The sequence below is a fragment of the Chenopodium album genome, chromosome 21 (genome assembly GCF_948465745.1).
Source record: "Chenopodium album chromosome 21, dcCheAlbu1.1, whole genome shotgun sequence".
Taxonomy (NCBI): Eukaryota; Viridiplantae; Streptophyta; class Magnoliopsida; order Caryophyllales; family Amaranthaceae; genus Chenopodium; species Chenopodium album.
The window spans coordinates 37,590,833-37,606,697 of record NC_137854.1 but is presented as its reverse complement, the minus strand read 5'-3'; the positions used below and the strand labels follow the sequence as shown (position 1 = coordinate 37,606,697).

Below are 15,865 nucleotides of genomic sequence, written 5' to 3'. Positions count from 1 at the left end.
AAAACTTTTTAGACCAATCAGGGTTTGACACGTGTCAAGTGACCTGATATAATAGGTCATTGACTTTGGTTGACCGGTTTGGGATTGAAGAAAAAGAAGACCCCCCAAAGTTCGGATTATTTCAGTATTAACGAAAGTTGGGATTATTCTACATAAATTAAACAAAGTTGGGATTATTTTTTCTAACCCCATCTATAATGTTTGATGGGTATAATATTTCTTTGTTTTCATTTTCTCAATTTTAATTCTTCAATACATCCTAGAAAGATTCCTCAATTCTTTACACATAATAAAGTATCCAATATTTCAGATCTTTATGTTATTACAATTTCACTTCCGATATTAATTGTCTTTGTAATCTCCATGTGATTTACGTTTTGAAACTTAGGTTTTAGAATTTGTTTGCTTGCGAATTGATTTTTTTTTTATACAAGGGGTAGTACTTGTTGATTGATCATTTAAAGTTTAGATTTTTCTTCAAAGAGTATCAGGATCCTTATTAGAATAATAGAACTCTGTGCATCCAATGCTGATAGGTGACTATTCTTTGTAGTCAATTACTAAGTAGTAGGGTTTTTCAAAACAAATTAAAATAAATTAAAATTTGTATTTTTGGAGAAATTATATACAATATATATATATATATATATATATATATATATATATATATATATATATATATATATATATATATATATATATATTTATTATATGATTAGTTAGGATTATGTGTATTAATATATTTTTTGTTGAGAACAAAATTGGTTTGAAATTTTTTGCACAAACTTTAGGCACCGAGTAGAAAATAATTTTTTTTTATACATTTAGATGTGTTACTAAAATATTACTCTATCATTTTAATTGAAATAATTTTATCACCAAATAAAAGAAGTATAATACATATTAATCTTGGATAATTTATCTAATATAGTACTCGCCGAATAAAAATAAAAGATTATAGATTATTAAAACAAATTAAAATAAAAAAATTAAGCGAGAATTTTTTTAATGAGATGATGACGTGTTATTTTTATTCACCTTTAGTATATCGTTATAAATAGATTTTATTTGATGACTGAATTCCCTCACAATAAGGCCCCTAGATTTGACAAAGATTCTCGAGGGTCAATTATCAATAAATAACTTTAGGTTACGAATCATTTTATATAATAAAACAATAAATTTATATAAAAAATATTCGAGCTTGTTTACAAGTTTTTCTTTAAGCCGAGTTAGGGCTGTTCCTTTCAGCTTATTTTCGTTTCAATTCAATTCAACTCCAATAAGTTCAATTCAGTTCAGTTCAATTCTTAATTTCTTTTTTCTCATAAAATATGTAGTTCAGTTCAGCTCATCTCCAATAAGTTCAGTTTAATTCAATTTAGTTCACCTCAGTTAATCAGAACAAGCCCTTAAAAGATATCTCAAGATTGGCTTGTTAATATTTATTCAAACCCAAAGGTAACCAGAGTCTACTCAAACCAAGCTTTGAACGAACCGAATGAGGTTGAGTGGTTTGCAATCAGACTCTAACTTGGGTCCATTGAAACGTTAAACGAACCTCATTTCCCTCCTAAATTTTCTCTCTTCCAAACTTTAACTTTTTCATTCATTCCTTTGAAATTTAATTCCAAGAGAGAGAAACAAAGAGGAGGAGGAGAGAGATTAACAATGGAGGGAGAAGATGACCGCCATAGTCAGACCGAGAAAAGCTTGAGAAGAGCCAACAATGGCGGTAAACAAAACAAGATTATCGTCTTCACTGGAACCGCTGCAGTTCTCGCTGTCGCTCTTAATTTCGCATTTCATGCCTTCAAATCCTTCAATCATCGTCGCAAAGCTAAAGGTTTCTCAATTTCCTCTTTTTGATTTTTTTTCATTTGTTTGATTTATAATGAATTGTGATGTAGAATGTTGTGGAATTGTGATTTGTTTCTCAATTTTGTTTGGATGTTTGTAGATCTTTTTGGGTCGAATGTGAGAGTGAATTTGTCAGTGAATGAAATTCGGAAATTGGCGGATCGAATTATTGCGGAATCGAAAGCTGTTTATGATGCTCTTGCTTCTGTGCCGGTTGATAAGGTAATGTAGTATAATATTGAATTATTGATTAGGGTTTGTTCTTGTTTTTTACCACGGAATCATCTGTAATAATTCAGTAGTTTGTTTTTATCATGAATATGATTATTTTGTTGGTAATTGTGAATGTTGTGTTGTTTGACGGGAAAATTGTATGTTGAGGATTATGATTATGTCTTTTGTTCAAGTATAGCTTTGTATGTTGCAATCAAAGTAAAAATTGCTTTCTCCCGTAAACAGTAGTCAAATATTAATTTTTCACGAGTTTCTAAAATTTGCCCGACTTCCCAAGTTGCTCCTTAGAATGAGTGATGGGGCTATTATGGGAATGAAATATGTTATATTATTAAGGGTCTCTTGGTTAAGCCATGTCATCATTGTCATGTTCTAATCATAAGTGGCTTTGGAGCAATGTGACCATTCTTTGTAGGATAGGGTTGATGTTAACCTATTAATTCCTACTAAACGAGGAGGTTGGCATATTATAAATTGGTAATCATGCATATATGAGGTCACGCTTTAAATTTAAGGTTCAATCTAGAGTTATTCATCTAAATGAAAACAGCACCTATCATCGGTTGGTGACTGTGAATGGTGTGCGTTTGGGGTTACCTCTGGTTTTGTGGTTTAAAGTTTTAAATAAATGCTCGTGACAGTGTAGTCTAGCAAGTATACTTCTTGGAAACTTGTGGTTATTGGCCTAGATGCAGTAGAAATCTTGTTTTTTGGAGTTTCATTGGGATATTATAGAAAAAGGGTTTTCCTTTTTTTTTTTAGGGGAGGGGAAACAGTAGAAAGTTTGCATGTGATTGTAGTGATTCGACTGCTAAGTATATTTTGCTATCTGCTATGCCCATTGTTAGGTTAGATATCAAGATATCATGGTGCTAGCAGAACTAGAGGCACGTCATTTTCCATTGGTCCAGTCTTGTGTTTTCCCAAGGTTAGTGTCGACATCAGAGGATGTACGCAAAGCCAGTGCTGAAGCAGAGCAGAAAATAAATACACATAATGGGTCTTGCAGGTGCTTTCCTCTGTTTCTCTTACATTGATTCACTAACTATTTTCCTTTGTTCCTAATAAAAAGAAATTTTGAACCGCAATTGTGCTTGTGCATGTCCACATTTTATGCTCTTAAAATGGCTGTAGTTCTTTGCTGGAAAAAAAAAATAATCATGTTTATATTTAGAATTTTTTTGGTTAGGTTGCATATGTCTTTGACTCTTTGGTGCTCCCATGAGTTGCTAATGGACCTAAGAATACATAGTTATGGACTAGATGCATGGTAATTATTTTCAATGCTATTCCTTACACCCTGGGCTAGTGGCATTCTTGAAATAAATGTCAAAAGTAAAAAATTATTAAGAAAATTTGCTGTGTCAGTGTTGCCTTTTATTTGGTACGTAGAATGGGTATGGGAAGTAACTTGCTACCGGACGTTGTTAGATCAATGTTTAAATACTGGGGGGGGGGGGGGGGCGCATTTGGTAACACAGTTCTGAATGCAGGCAATTTATTTGTATGCTCTTGGGAGCTTATGGAAAAAAACAAAGATTACTACATCATGAGTTGGTCGTGCATTGTTTGCACGATATACTCTTCGATGATTTTAGGAAAGGCCAGTGTTGCCTCATGTCTAAACCATGCCAGAAATTTTACTGTGAACCCTGAAGTAGAGGATGTCTTCTTTCAATGAATAGTTTTTACACAATTGTTTTTCTTATCAATTCACCCTTCATGTCAAGGAGGTAAAGAATCTAGGGATAGGGTAAGTTTTACTAAGTCTGATTTGTGTTAGTGCATGAGGACAAAATTGGCCAAGGTTTTGAAAGGATAGATTTGTAAGGTTTGGTTGATTTCTTGATATCGGGCCATAGATAACCAGCTGCAGTTGTACCTATTTACATATACCCTCCTGTTAATCACATTCTGGAAACTTGGAAAGTACAGATTGGTATGTAGTGAGCTTGTACTCCTGGTTTACTAATTTAACACAATTGACTAGAGAACCTGTTCCCATACCTCTTTCAAGTACTAGGAAGACTGTGCTCCAGGTACACAGGTTTAGATAATGGAATTTAGCTTTAGAACTCTTATTAAGTTGATGAAGCATACAATTTTAAATGCTGAAGAAAGCAGACCACTTTTATGCCATGCTGAGTATATTCAATTAAGTGTAAGCTATGGCTAGAGAGATCAGTTATAGGGAATTTTGGGAATTAGATGTATGTGAATTTATGGACAGAAAATTTGTCTTCGTATAGTATCGCTCTTCAGATTTTGTGTAAAATTACAGTTATATTCTGTTTGATGTTAGATCATAAATTAAGTGAATATAATTAGTTTGCGTGTTATTTTATATAGGTTATCAATTCTACACTCATCTCTAACACTTGTTTGGTTTGAAGGAAATGGAGGGAATGGAAGGGAAGAGAAATGGAGGGAATGGAAGGGAAGAGAAATGGAGGGATGGATTATCTTTTATTTGGATATGGAAGTAAGGGAATTGGAGAGGAGAGAGATGGAGGGATTAAGTTGTAAGAATTTGATCTTGCCAAAAATGGAGAGATTTGGAAGGAAAACTCACTATTCGTCCACACACTGTAAATGTTAACAAAAGGTCATATGCTTCAATGAAGTGAAACTCATACTTGGTAGTGGAGAATTGTTACTCTGGACATTACTTTATCCAAAGTGACATGCATTTTTATTACCATTATCTCTGAATATGACTTCTAGTTTGGATTAGGTGAGCTAGTATTAGTATACAACGAAAATATATTTAAAATTTTAATTAATAGTCTAAATACTCTTGCCTGTGTACTTCGTATTTTATTATTGGATTAGCAACTGACATTATATTTCATGTGTATTCCACAGAAAGCGTGAGGATGTGTATAGTGTTGTAAAAGCTTTTGCTGCAAGAGGAGAATGGAATAATGCTGAAGCAAAATCATATGTTCAATCTCTGGTATGTATAAAAGTTTATCTAGCTTCTCTTGTGTCCCCCCTCCCCCCTCCTACAATTGAGGTTATTTTTGGACCATTATGGATAAGGCTATCCCCAAAAGCCCAAACCCTGCCTATCGGGATTGATACTGGTTTGTTGTTATTCCTAAGGTAGGGAGTGTGGTAGGGGTTTATATTAATTTGACATGGATATATGGAGGCTTTTCTAGATGTGTACAATAAGTTTAAGCTGGTCTGGTTTTGCTAAATTATACTGGATTTATGCTCTTATACTTTAAGTAGGCACAATTATTTAGAATCTGCATAAACACAGTGTACTTGTGTATTGCTTTGGTGGCTTTTGAGTTCTGATTGCATATTAGTATGTGTGGGAGGAGTCTAAGTTGGTCTGTGTTGTTCTTATAGGAGTGTGATTAGTGTTCAGTAGCTAATAGTTGGTTCGTATTGTTCTCATGGTAGTGTGATTAGTGTTCAGTAGTTAATAGTTGGTTCGTATTGTTCTCATGGTTGTGTGATTAGTGTTCAGTAGTTAATAGCTGTATTCATGTGATTTGTGTTTTAAAGTATGCTTTCTAAATTTTCTTCATTTGCAAGGTTACACCTGTTTTGTAACTATGTGATTTTTGGTGATGTGTTTTGTTTTTTTTAACTTACTAGTCAGCATGTGACTTCTGATTCATTGCTTTTTTGACATTAGAATGAGCAGAATTTTATGGATTTTATTGTGCCTGCAGTTCCAATTTTACTATCTGAAGCCTTGCTAGTTTTGCAAGAGCCTTGCATGTTTTAGGCCGTGATTCATCATTGTTGTACAGCAAATGATTTACAGTTGTGTCAAGTAATAAAGATGTATTTCAGGATTTCCTATACTTTTTATTTTTAATTTTGAATTGCATTTAGTCCCACTTTCATGTGTAGTTTTTGAATTGAAGGAGGAAAACATCGAAGAGACATTTTTAGGCCACTAATTGTTTATTATGTTGTATGGAAGTCAAAGTTATCGTCAAGGAAAAAAGTTTCCAGATAACTCAAGAAGTTAGAAAATATTGATTGTTAGTTTTAAGATCATTTAACAAGCAACACGCCTTTGTAATATGTTTAGTTCACCAGACAAGATTTCCGCTGAACCCATTTTGTCTCCATCAAGTTACTTGATGTTACAATGGTAATGACTAGTGTATATTGACCTTGAAGGAACTCATACATGCTTCCTTCATGTTTACTTCATTTCTTTCTCTATTGAGTCTATTCTTTAGTTCTTTTGTATACTTAATTATCTCAATTGGTGATCATTTGGGCAGTACCTCAGTAACACACCTGATCACATGTTGCATGTTTTGGATGGATTGCTATTTATTTCCTTCTGATTCCCTGTGAATATTGATGGTTGCTTTTCCAGTGACAGGTTAGAGATTTTGAGCAAAATGGATTGAACCTTACTTCATCAAAGAAAGAGGAAGTTCAGCGTTTGCAGGTTCAAATTGATAATTTAAGCATGCAATATGTTCAGAATATCAATGATGATTGTACTCTCCTTCTCTTCACTGAATCAGAGCTAGAAGGATTGCCCTCTGAACTCCTTCAGGTTGATGTACAAACCTATATATTCCTTACAACTGATTCTGTGTCTGATTTGTTCTTGTTGGTGAATGATGAAAATGTTAGGTGTTTTTAGTAATTCCTGGGAGTTATTGTTCCAAAAGTGATAACTCATAATTCAAGCATTCATCTCCAATATCATTAATTAGTGAGGAAGGAATGGACTTACTGAAGAATTTTTGAGCTATATGCATGTCTCTGTCACTTGTATGTGAATAAAGTTGCTATTTTATCCGAATCCCTGCTGTAAGAAGTATTGGAGATCTCTTTTAATTTTTGAGTGTTTATCTTTGTCTCCCTCCCTGCTAGATCTTGATACTCTCTCCGTGTGTTTTTTACATGCAACACTTTGACGTCAGCACTGTTCGCATCTGTATTTGACTATCTTTGATGATTTAACTTAGAAAAAAAAATAGTCATGTGGGCTCTTTTTAGTGTCGTCTTGATTTTTACTTTCAAAATATAGTCATTGTCAAGTGTGAAATGAAAGTGATGCAAGTAAAAAAAAAATAACAAAAATAAGAAGTATTTTTGTCTATTGTAATTTTAGTTCCGTTGTGTTATGTATGTTGTTATAGACTGATATCACTCACACTAATAACAGTAAAATAAAGAGAAAATATTGGTTCTTTTATTAAGCTAGATAATCTGATTTGTGTATTTATATAAAAAGAGAAGAAAGATTGTAGCTTAGATAAACAAAATAGCAGTCCACACAATTGATAGGTTTAGCCTATCAAGCTCTATAGTGATTTAAGCTCACAAATCTCCATTTAGTGACTTGAGGTCACAACTCTCTTAATGATTTACTCCAATTCTACTGCATATGTTCTTTTAAGCTTGTATGTTGGGGGTAGTAAGGTTGTGATTAATGGATATTTACAGGCTTTTTCTGATAGTCTATCTTTAGATTGCTGTAATATGGTATGTAAATCATATCCTTACAGAATCATTGATTTTCTAGAAAGTGTGATTTCTTGTTATTCTTTGTCTTTTACATCAACTTTGATTTGAAATGTACAGATCTTTGACAGGGCTGATAATGATAAATTCAAGGTTACCATGAAAAGTAATCATGTGCTGCCAATACTGGAGCTCTGTAAAGTATGCTTTTGTTCCTTTTTATTGCCATGATTAGCTTTGTTAATATGTTAATGTCTTTCATCTGTGCTTTTGGTCACATCTTGCTTTTTTTTTTTTAATTTATTTTTATTTTTATTTATTTATTTATTTATTTTTAATTGAAACATTAAATACATTTCTAACATCTTTACTTCTGTGGGATTGTCATTCAACTGGTCCATTAGATGACGGATCTAGGGTAGGTGAAAATTGAATCTACTTAGCTCCAAATAGTATGTATTCATTTTAACCAAAGCTAGTAGGTGGTCTCGTATGAATTGTCTTCCTTTTAAACATCTTGAAACATACAAAATTAATTCAAAGCTTATTTCTAGGCTTGTATTCAGTTACCTTGAAGATTAGTATGAAGACTTTGCTTTCAATTCGCTGAACAATGTTCTTATGTTTCACAGGGAAATTTCACGTGTATGGCCTGCTGTAAATCAATTTGTTTTCACTTCCATTTCTCTGTTAGGGAGATTTGGTCCTGTAATGGTAGTATGCCAAGCTATATGTCTATAGTTTAGAAGTTGACCTTGAGCTCTAAGGCTTCAAGGGATACAGTAGGAGTAGAACACTTTACACACCCCTGGTTGGAATGGATTTATATTTGTTATCTAGATTAGGCGACTACACGATACTTGAGCCATGCCTCGAATTTTTTTTTTTTATTTATTTATTTATTTTTTTATCCTCACAGATTCTTGTGTATGAATAAACAACCTATTCATTATGCTATTATTATTTTCTTCATTTGATCTTGAAGTTTCAGTTAGGATCTAATTCTAATCAACTGAGTAAATACTACGAAGTATAATTTTATAAATGTTGTCTCTCAGATTTCTTTACTTTTTTTTTTTTTTAATTATGAAATTAATTTTTGTTTTTGATGAGGATTACTACAGTTTTGATTATGGAATAAAGCTGTGCATCTCAAAACTTTTTGCTAAGTCTGGATTGTTTAAGAAAATATAAGACTAATAAGAATAGTAAAACGTGATTGCAATCTAAGTTATAATACGAGTCTAGGACCATCATGCCTATGTAATAATTATTTTTTTAAGATAGAATGGTAGTGGTAAAATCTTGTACAGGGTAAGATTTTATTAAGATAGGTTGGAAGGTAATATCTTGTATAGGGTTAGATTTTTTATTTTATAGAATGCTAAATTTCATTTCAAATAAAAAACAAAGTCATAGTATTGCAGCTATGATGTTTTAACTTTTAAGGTTGCATCTGTTGTCTTTGCTCATCTGCACCTAAATTGAAACAGAGGTGTCATGCACTGTGGGAATGGACCTTTGATCCTTTTGCTAGTGATGTGGCTTAAGCAATTAGTTTTGGTCTAGATGGCTTATTCACCATCAGATGGTCTTGCTTCACATATATGCTGGTGTCAATGAGATATATTATATTGTACATGTGCTTATTTCTCTACCAAACTTGTGAAGATTGGAGCAACTCGGAGGAAGGTAGCTGTGGGATATGGGCAAAGATGTAAAGAAATCAATGTGCCTGTGTTAGAGAATTTGGTGAGTGAGAATGAAACCTGAGACAATTCTTTGTTTAAAATGATTTTCATTTTCTTGTTGATACATTACTGTAGCTATGTTTATACCGTTCTAATTGAAAAGCTTTTCCATATTTTGCAGGTTCAATTGCGCCATAAATTTGCAAGATTGCTCGGTTATGATAATTATGCAGAATATGCTGTTGGTTCTAGGATGGCAAAAACTTCCTCAAAGGTTTGTGAAGTAATCCTTGGAGTTTTAAATCTTGTTTGGTAACCATGTATGTAATAATGTAAATAATGTATTTATGCACTGTCTGAGTGAGCTTTTGTAGTAGATTAATCTTAGGAGGGGCAATTTGGAAGTCTAATACTTTAAAGTTAGAAATCCTTGGCCTTAGTATAAATAGGGGATAGTATATGCTGTAGGATGGCATGTGAATTGTGAGGAAAAAGTAGTAACCTCAAGTTACTAGGAGAGTGATAACCTCAAGTTATCAAGAGAGTAATAGCCTTAAGCTATTAATCTAACCTTTTGTATCCAATTTTCGGCCATGATTAATCAAAGTATCAAGCTTTTATCTCTTAATTAGTCTTTAAATCAGAAAATACGAAGTCAGTCCATTACAACTTTCTGCTCTTTCTTTCAGGTTTTTGAATTCTTGGAGGACTTGTCAACGAGTTTAGCTGATTTGGCTTCCAAAGAACTTGATATATTGAAAGAATTGAAAGTTAGTACTGATTGGAGTTTGAACTGTGCCTTGCACTCATTTCCAGTTGTCTTCTGTGTGATTTACCTTCTTCTTCTTCTTCTTCTTTTTTTTTTCTTCTCTTAAACTCAGGCAAAGGAGGAAGGGGACAGTCCTTTTGGAATTGAGGACATGCTCTATTATGTAAAAAAGTTTGAAGAAGAAAATTTTCATCTAGACTTTGGAGCACTTAAAGAGTATTTTCCTCTTAGCTTGGTTTTGCAGGGGATTTTCAAAATACTCCAAGATGCTTTTGGTAATAATTATTCTTATTTACTAACAGATATAAAAAGGATTTTATATAAGTGCTTCAGTTGTTCCAGTATGTGGTCTGATGTTGCTCTTAATGGTCCTATTTATGGTACTTAATGAGCAGGATTAAGATTTGAAGAAATTTTCGGTGCTGAGGTGTGGCATGAGGATATACGTGTTTTCTCTGTTTTTGATTTGAGCTCTTGTGAACTTATGGGTTATGCATACCTTGATCTCTACTCCAGGTTCAACACAATTATTTCTTTTTCTGTTGACCTTAACCCAATTCTTTGTTGCAAACTATCTAACAACATTTATTTTTTTTATTTATTTATTTTTTTTTTTTTTTTTTTTGTAAATATAGGGAAGGAAAATATAGTCAAACTTGTGTTTTGCCTCTTCAAAATGGTTCATTATCAGCAAATGCTGCTAGACAGGTGAAAATGTGAAATGTATTTTAAAAACTTGATACATATTCATTACTGGATTTATAGTTTATCATTTTTATGTATCCAGGTTCCAGTTGTTCTACTGATGTCTGAGTTGTCAAAGGGGGATGATAATTCTCCTACATTACTGCGATTCTCTGAAGTTGTTAGTCTTTTCCATGAATTTGGCCATGTGGTAAGTTTCATATGTTTTTCATTCTCAACATTATTTTTTTTTTTCTTGACTGGATGTGTAACGTCCTATTGGGCTGCTTTTCTTCCAATAGATACACCTTTTTATGATTGGTTTTGAATGATTTCTTTCTGCTACTTACAATATTTGAAAATGCTCACATGTCTTGAACCTTGTTAATCTGCCATTCAATCGTAGTCTTGATTGTTTATCTTAGTGAGCCTTGATTGTACCCTTTTTCATTTTTATTTAATTTTTTTAATGGTGTTAACTATAACTCGCTTTTTTATACCCTAACTTGGAGAATTTGAATTTTGAATATCTTATAAATACTAAGCATAAGACATAATTTGTCTTCTTACTTGCTACCCCTTTAAAGCTGGTTACAAACTTACAACTGCAGATGACAAGATGTCTCACTTAAAACACATTAATTTTTTAAATCCAGCAGATTGACATGCTATAATAACTTTATAGCATAAGTCCGTAAGTGCCTGTACAACCACCCATGGCTGTAGCATAATTGTTGAAAGCCCCAAAAAAAGAAAATAAAAAATAAATTCTTGCTGCTACACTGTGATGCCATGCCTGTGTCAACTCCTTGAATTTTTGGTTGATATTACGAAGTGAATTATGATGCCTTTATCTTAGCTAGAGTACTTGTCAGTAATTAACATTGGGGTAATAATGATCATTCAGGTCCATCATATATGCAACCGTTCACCACTTGCTCGATTCTCTGGCTTGCGTGTTGATAATGACTTTGTAGAAATGCCTGGTCATTTACTTGAGAACTGGTAATTTATTTATTTCTTCTTTCCTTTTTTTTTTTTTTTTTTTTTTTTTTTTTTTTTTTTTTTTTGTTTTTTGTGTGCGTGGAAAATAAATCCATGCTTACTTTCCTTGTTCTGATTTATGATAGGTGCTATGAGAGCTTCATCTTGAAATTAATATCTGGATATTATCAGGTAGCTTCATATCTTTTTTGATAGTCAAACTACCACTTCCTGTGTATCATAGAAAGGAATATTATGCTTTTTGCATACTGAGTTGAGTTTTAGATTGCCTGCAATTGTCCAGTCAATTGCTTTATTTCAGACAATTTGTTGTTGGACTAGTGTAGTATATTTTATACTATTTGAACTAATTTATATTTATGACATAGGATATCACAAGGCAGATTAAAGATGATATATCTATGTCTTTGCAAAGATGGAGGCATTCATTTGCGGCACTTAAATTGAGGCAGGAAATTCTTTACTGTAAGCAGTCTGCCTTATTCTATAGCCGTTGTATGATTTTGTTGTGTATGAAAATAACGTTTGAAACTTTTCTCAGGCAAGACCAACTGTATAGCTTTTGGATTTTAATGGGAGGGGGGCTTTGATGGTGTACAATAATAGTTTTGCATAGTAGTTTCAGATCTTGTGTAAACAATTTTTAGTTTAGGTCTTTAAAAGATGTGATGCTCACCAGTGGAATGGGTGTTATAAGTTTGTGGCTACTGCTTGATTGGGTGATCTTAAGTTTGTCTCTGGTTTCTTGATGTGGATAGTTTTATAATGAATGTAATGTGCACACAGATAATTATGGTGATCAAGTGACAATTTTTTGAAGATTGTAAGTCTTTTATGTGAAGTTCTATGATTAAGCCGATTAACATGGGTTTTCTTTTTCCTTTGATTTGTTGTAGTTTGGCTGTGATTGTTGTATTGGTTGATTGTTACTTTCTTGTATTTGTTACCTGACTTGGAATCTCTTGTGCAATTTTAAATGACCCCAGCCTTGAAAGACCCTCGACAGAAACTGAAGCTTTTTCAAGCTTTAGAGTTTGAGCTTATATAAATGGAATTGATTCATTGTCTGTATTATCAATTCCTGAACTATTGAAAATTAAGAGCATTTGAAATAATGGAACTATTAGCTAGATGAGGTTATTTGTTGTTTCGAGTGTAGATTTTGGCAAGTTAAGAGTTGGTTTCATGCTTTTATGTATGTGCTTTGATGAAGAATCTGTTCATGCAGTCACATTCTGTATTCCGTTAATCTTGGTAGCTGACATTGCTTTTTTAGGTCTATTTGATCAAATAATACATTCTACTGACAACGTCGACTTCCTTGAGTTATTCAAGTTCCTCCATCCCAAGGTAAAGACAATGGCTTAGTGCATAACCTTTCAAAGTTGGGTTTTGTCTGAGCAATTTTTGTTTTGTCAGGTGATGTTGGGATTACCCATCTTGGAAGGCACAAACCCGGCTTCGTGTTTTCCACATTCAGCAATTGGTTATGAAGCTAGTTGTTACAGTCGCATTTGGAGTAAGGTTAGCCACTAGCCCATCATCATCATGTCCTTTATTACACAATATTATATGTTTATTTTACTCTATTCTAAATCCACCTAAATGTCTAATTGCATTTGCCAAAAGAAAAATATGTCTTCTTGTGGTGTCTCAAAATAGGTGTCATCTGCTTACATTTTATTGTTTATGCAGGTTTTTGCTGCTGACATATTCGCTTCCAAATTTCATGATGGTCTTAACCATCATACTGGCATGCAGTTTCGCAACAAGGTGAATAGTTAAATTATGACTTTACTGTGCAATATGGTACCCCTGCAATGTCCTAGATTTCCATTATTTTAAGGATTTATTATACGAGTGATTGTTTTGTTCTTGTGTTAATATTCCCTAGAACTTCCTGCCCTCTTTTGGTCTCTGTCATTGCATATTTAAAAGGTCAAATAAAACATAGTTTTAAGTTTGACTTACCTTTTATTTTGTATCCGAGGCATTCACTATTCTATTAGCCTGATCAGTGGATGGGACTATGGGAGTCATTGGACCTAATATATTAGGGACCATTAATTTTCCCTTGCTTTGGTGGAATGAAGTATCGCTTTCAGGTTTTGCTGATGTGAAGGTGAATCTTCTCATCATGTGAACTTTTAATTTGATTAGCCTCACATGGAGGCACTTGGCCCTCTGCATCATGGGATGAGGTGTGGGTTGGTAGGTTTTATTGATTCAAGAAAGATACGAATGATCAGTTTTTTTTTGTTTTAAGAAAGATTAACTTATTGATCGAAGTAGAAGAAACTGTCAATTGTTAATTTGTTATTATAGTGTAGCCAAGTGTTATGTGGTATAGAAAGTATGCTATGAAATAATTCATTCTTATTTTTGCAGAAATTTGCCTTTAAGTGATGTATACACTCTTCTGTGTTTCAGCATGCCTTTGAACTTAATGCCCTAAAAAATTCGGGTTGTTTTGAATGTAGTTTTCTTCCGTCACTATCTTGCAGGTACTGGCTCCAGGGGGGGCAAAGGATCTGCATGAATGTTTGTCAAATTTCATTGGTAGAGAACCGTCAATTCAAGCATTTGTAGATAGCATATCTTATTCAAGTATCTGATGAAGCAGCAGATATTTTAGTGAGTTGCATTCACTTTTTAACTTCAGGGTAAGAGCTCTTCAGAACTTTTAAACCATTCTTAAAAACTTTAATGTTCTTTTCCCAAGCTGTATCACACTCTTTTATAGTCTACAACACCTCCCAAGATGTATTGCACCATTGATGGGGCAATTATCTTAATTTCTTCTATGACTTGATGAATGATTGTCTGTTGTCATGTCACAACTTCATTCATTAGCATTTTACATTGTTAAGAATTCAGATGCTTGTCCAAGTCTAACAGTTTTGAGTTTTGACCATGGACAGTATCTTCTTGTCACCATTATTGTGTATGTTGAAATTGAAAACCTGTTAGAGTTACGTGTTCTCCATGTCAAATGAAGTAGGAGAGGCTTATAATGGGCAATGGTGATTTATAAAGAGGATTTGCCAAAAGAATCAGATCTCAGGGTAAACTTGCATTATTGAAGTTTGCATTTTTAGAATTTATTATTCAACTTACACTGCTCACTAATTGTTTTAGTGCCCTAGCCTGAGATTTCTTTTTGGCACATCCTTCTTTACTGTGTTTCACTTGTCTTTCCCTTCTCATATGCTAAACTAAATTCCAACAGTTCTTCACCGCACACCAACTCTTTTAGTTTTTTAGTCTAGGCCCTTGGGGTACAGAACTCTTCGATCTTATCAAGTGCCTAAGATATGATTGGTACTTGGAATTGACAGGTTCTTACTTTTTTCCATTGTATAAAAATTCAAGAGCCGAGGGAACAAATAACTCAAATAATGCAGGGAAGGATAATCTCTTTTCAGATTTAGACAACCTCTTTTGCATATGCCAAGGCTAATAGCTCGTTGCACTTCAAAGCAAATCAGTATTTTCTGATTCGACGACTTTCATTCTAGTTTAGAGAGGAAATTTTTGGTATAAGTCACAAATGTATTTTATTTTAATTTTAATTATGTAATTGCACTTGTTATTTTATTCTTTGATCACTATGCGTTTGTATTAGTACGAGTAGATTCTTCCACTATAATGCATCAATGTTTATCAAACAATTTTTCATTCTAGTCAGGATTATGTGATAATACAATTGGTTTGAAAATTTGAAACTCCATTTATTGACAGGTTATTTATGTATTGCCCCTTCCACGATTTTCTGTGAGATTAAGGGTTGACTATTTGGAACAAAATTTCATTTCAAATGATCGTCAACCATGATCCTCCCCATGCATTCTCTTTTCTCAATTGACATTTGCTCCTTTAAACCTAATTTGTGTTACACCATTTGTACTCATTTCATCCAATTCATCTCAGTTTGACATTTTCTGAAACTCTCATGGTCTCACTTTTTTGCTTTCCTAAGTGGCGGTTCTTTTGGTTTTTATTATACATGCCCGAATTAGTGTGAGGTTCCTAACGACTAACAGTCAGGTATTTAGCTTAACAGTTTTAAGGCTCATAAACAACTACTTTTGAACCGGCATAAGAATAATGGTTTTTATTTTCCTCCATGCTATTGCGGGTGATAGATTGAGAAGATATAATATTA

At 33.2% G+C, this 15,865-nt stretch overlaps 1 protein-coding gene across 1 annotated transcript; it reads left to right on the top strand.

Annotated features, from left to right (window-relative positions):
- Window positions 1–1,606: 1,606 nt before the first annotated feature.
- Window positions 1,607–15,430, top strand: LOC145601966 (putative thimet oligopeptidase). The gene is made up of 21 exons (XM_081658059.1): window positions 1,607–1,846; window positions 1,961–2,082; window positions 2,943–3,103; window positions 4,960–5,050; window positions 6,455–6,634; window positions 7,672–7,752; window positions 9,223–9,303; window positions 9,424–9,516; window positions 9,932–10,012; window positions 10,124–10,286; window positions 10,407–10,527; window positions 10,647–10,719; window positions 10,799–10,906; window positions 11,603–11,700; window positions 11,826–11,871; window positions 12,069–12,165; window positions 12,977–13,050; window positions 13,120–13,224; window positions 13,396–13,473; window positions 14,205–14,363; window positions 15,039–15,430. Exons 1-20 carry the CDS (start codon window positions 1,672–1,674, stop codon window positions 14,313–14,315), a joined length of 2,139 nt encoding a protein of 712 aa, XP_081514185.1. The 5' UTR covers window positions 1,607–1,671; the 3' UTR covers window positions 14,316–14,363; window positions 15,039–15,430.
- Window positions 15,431–15,865: the final 435 nt, after the last annotated feature.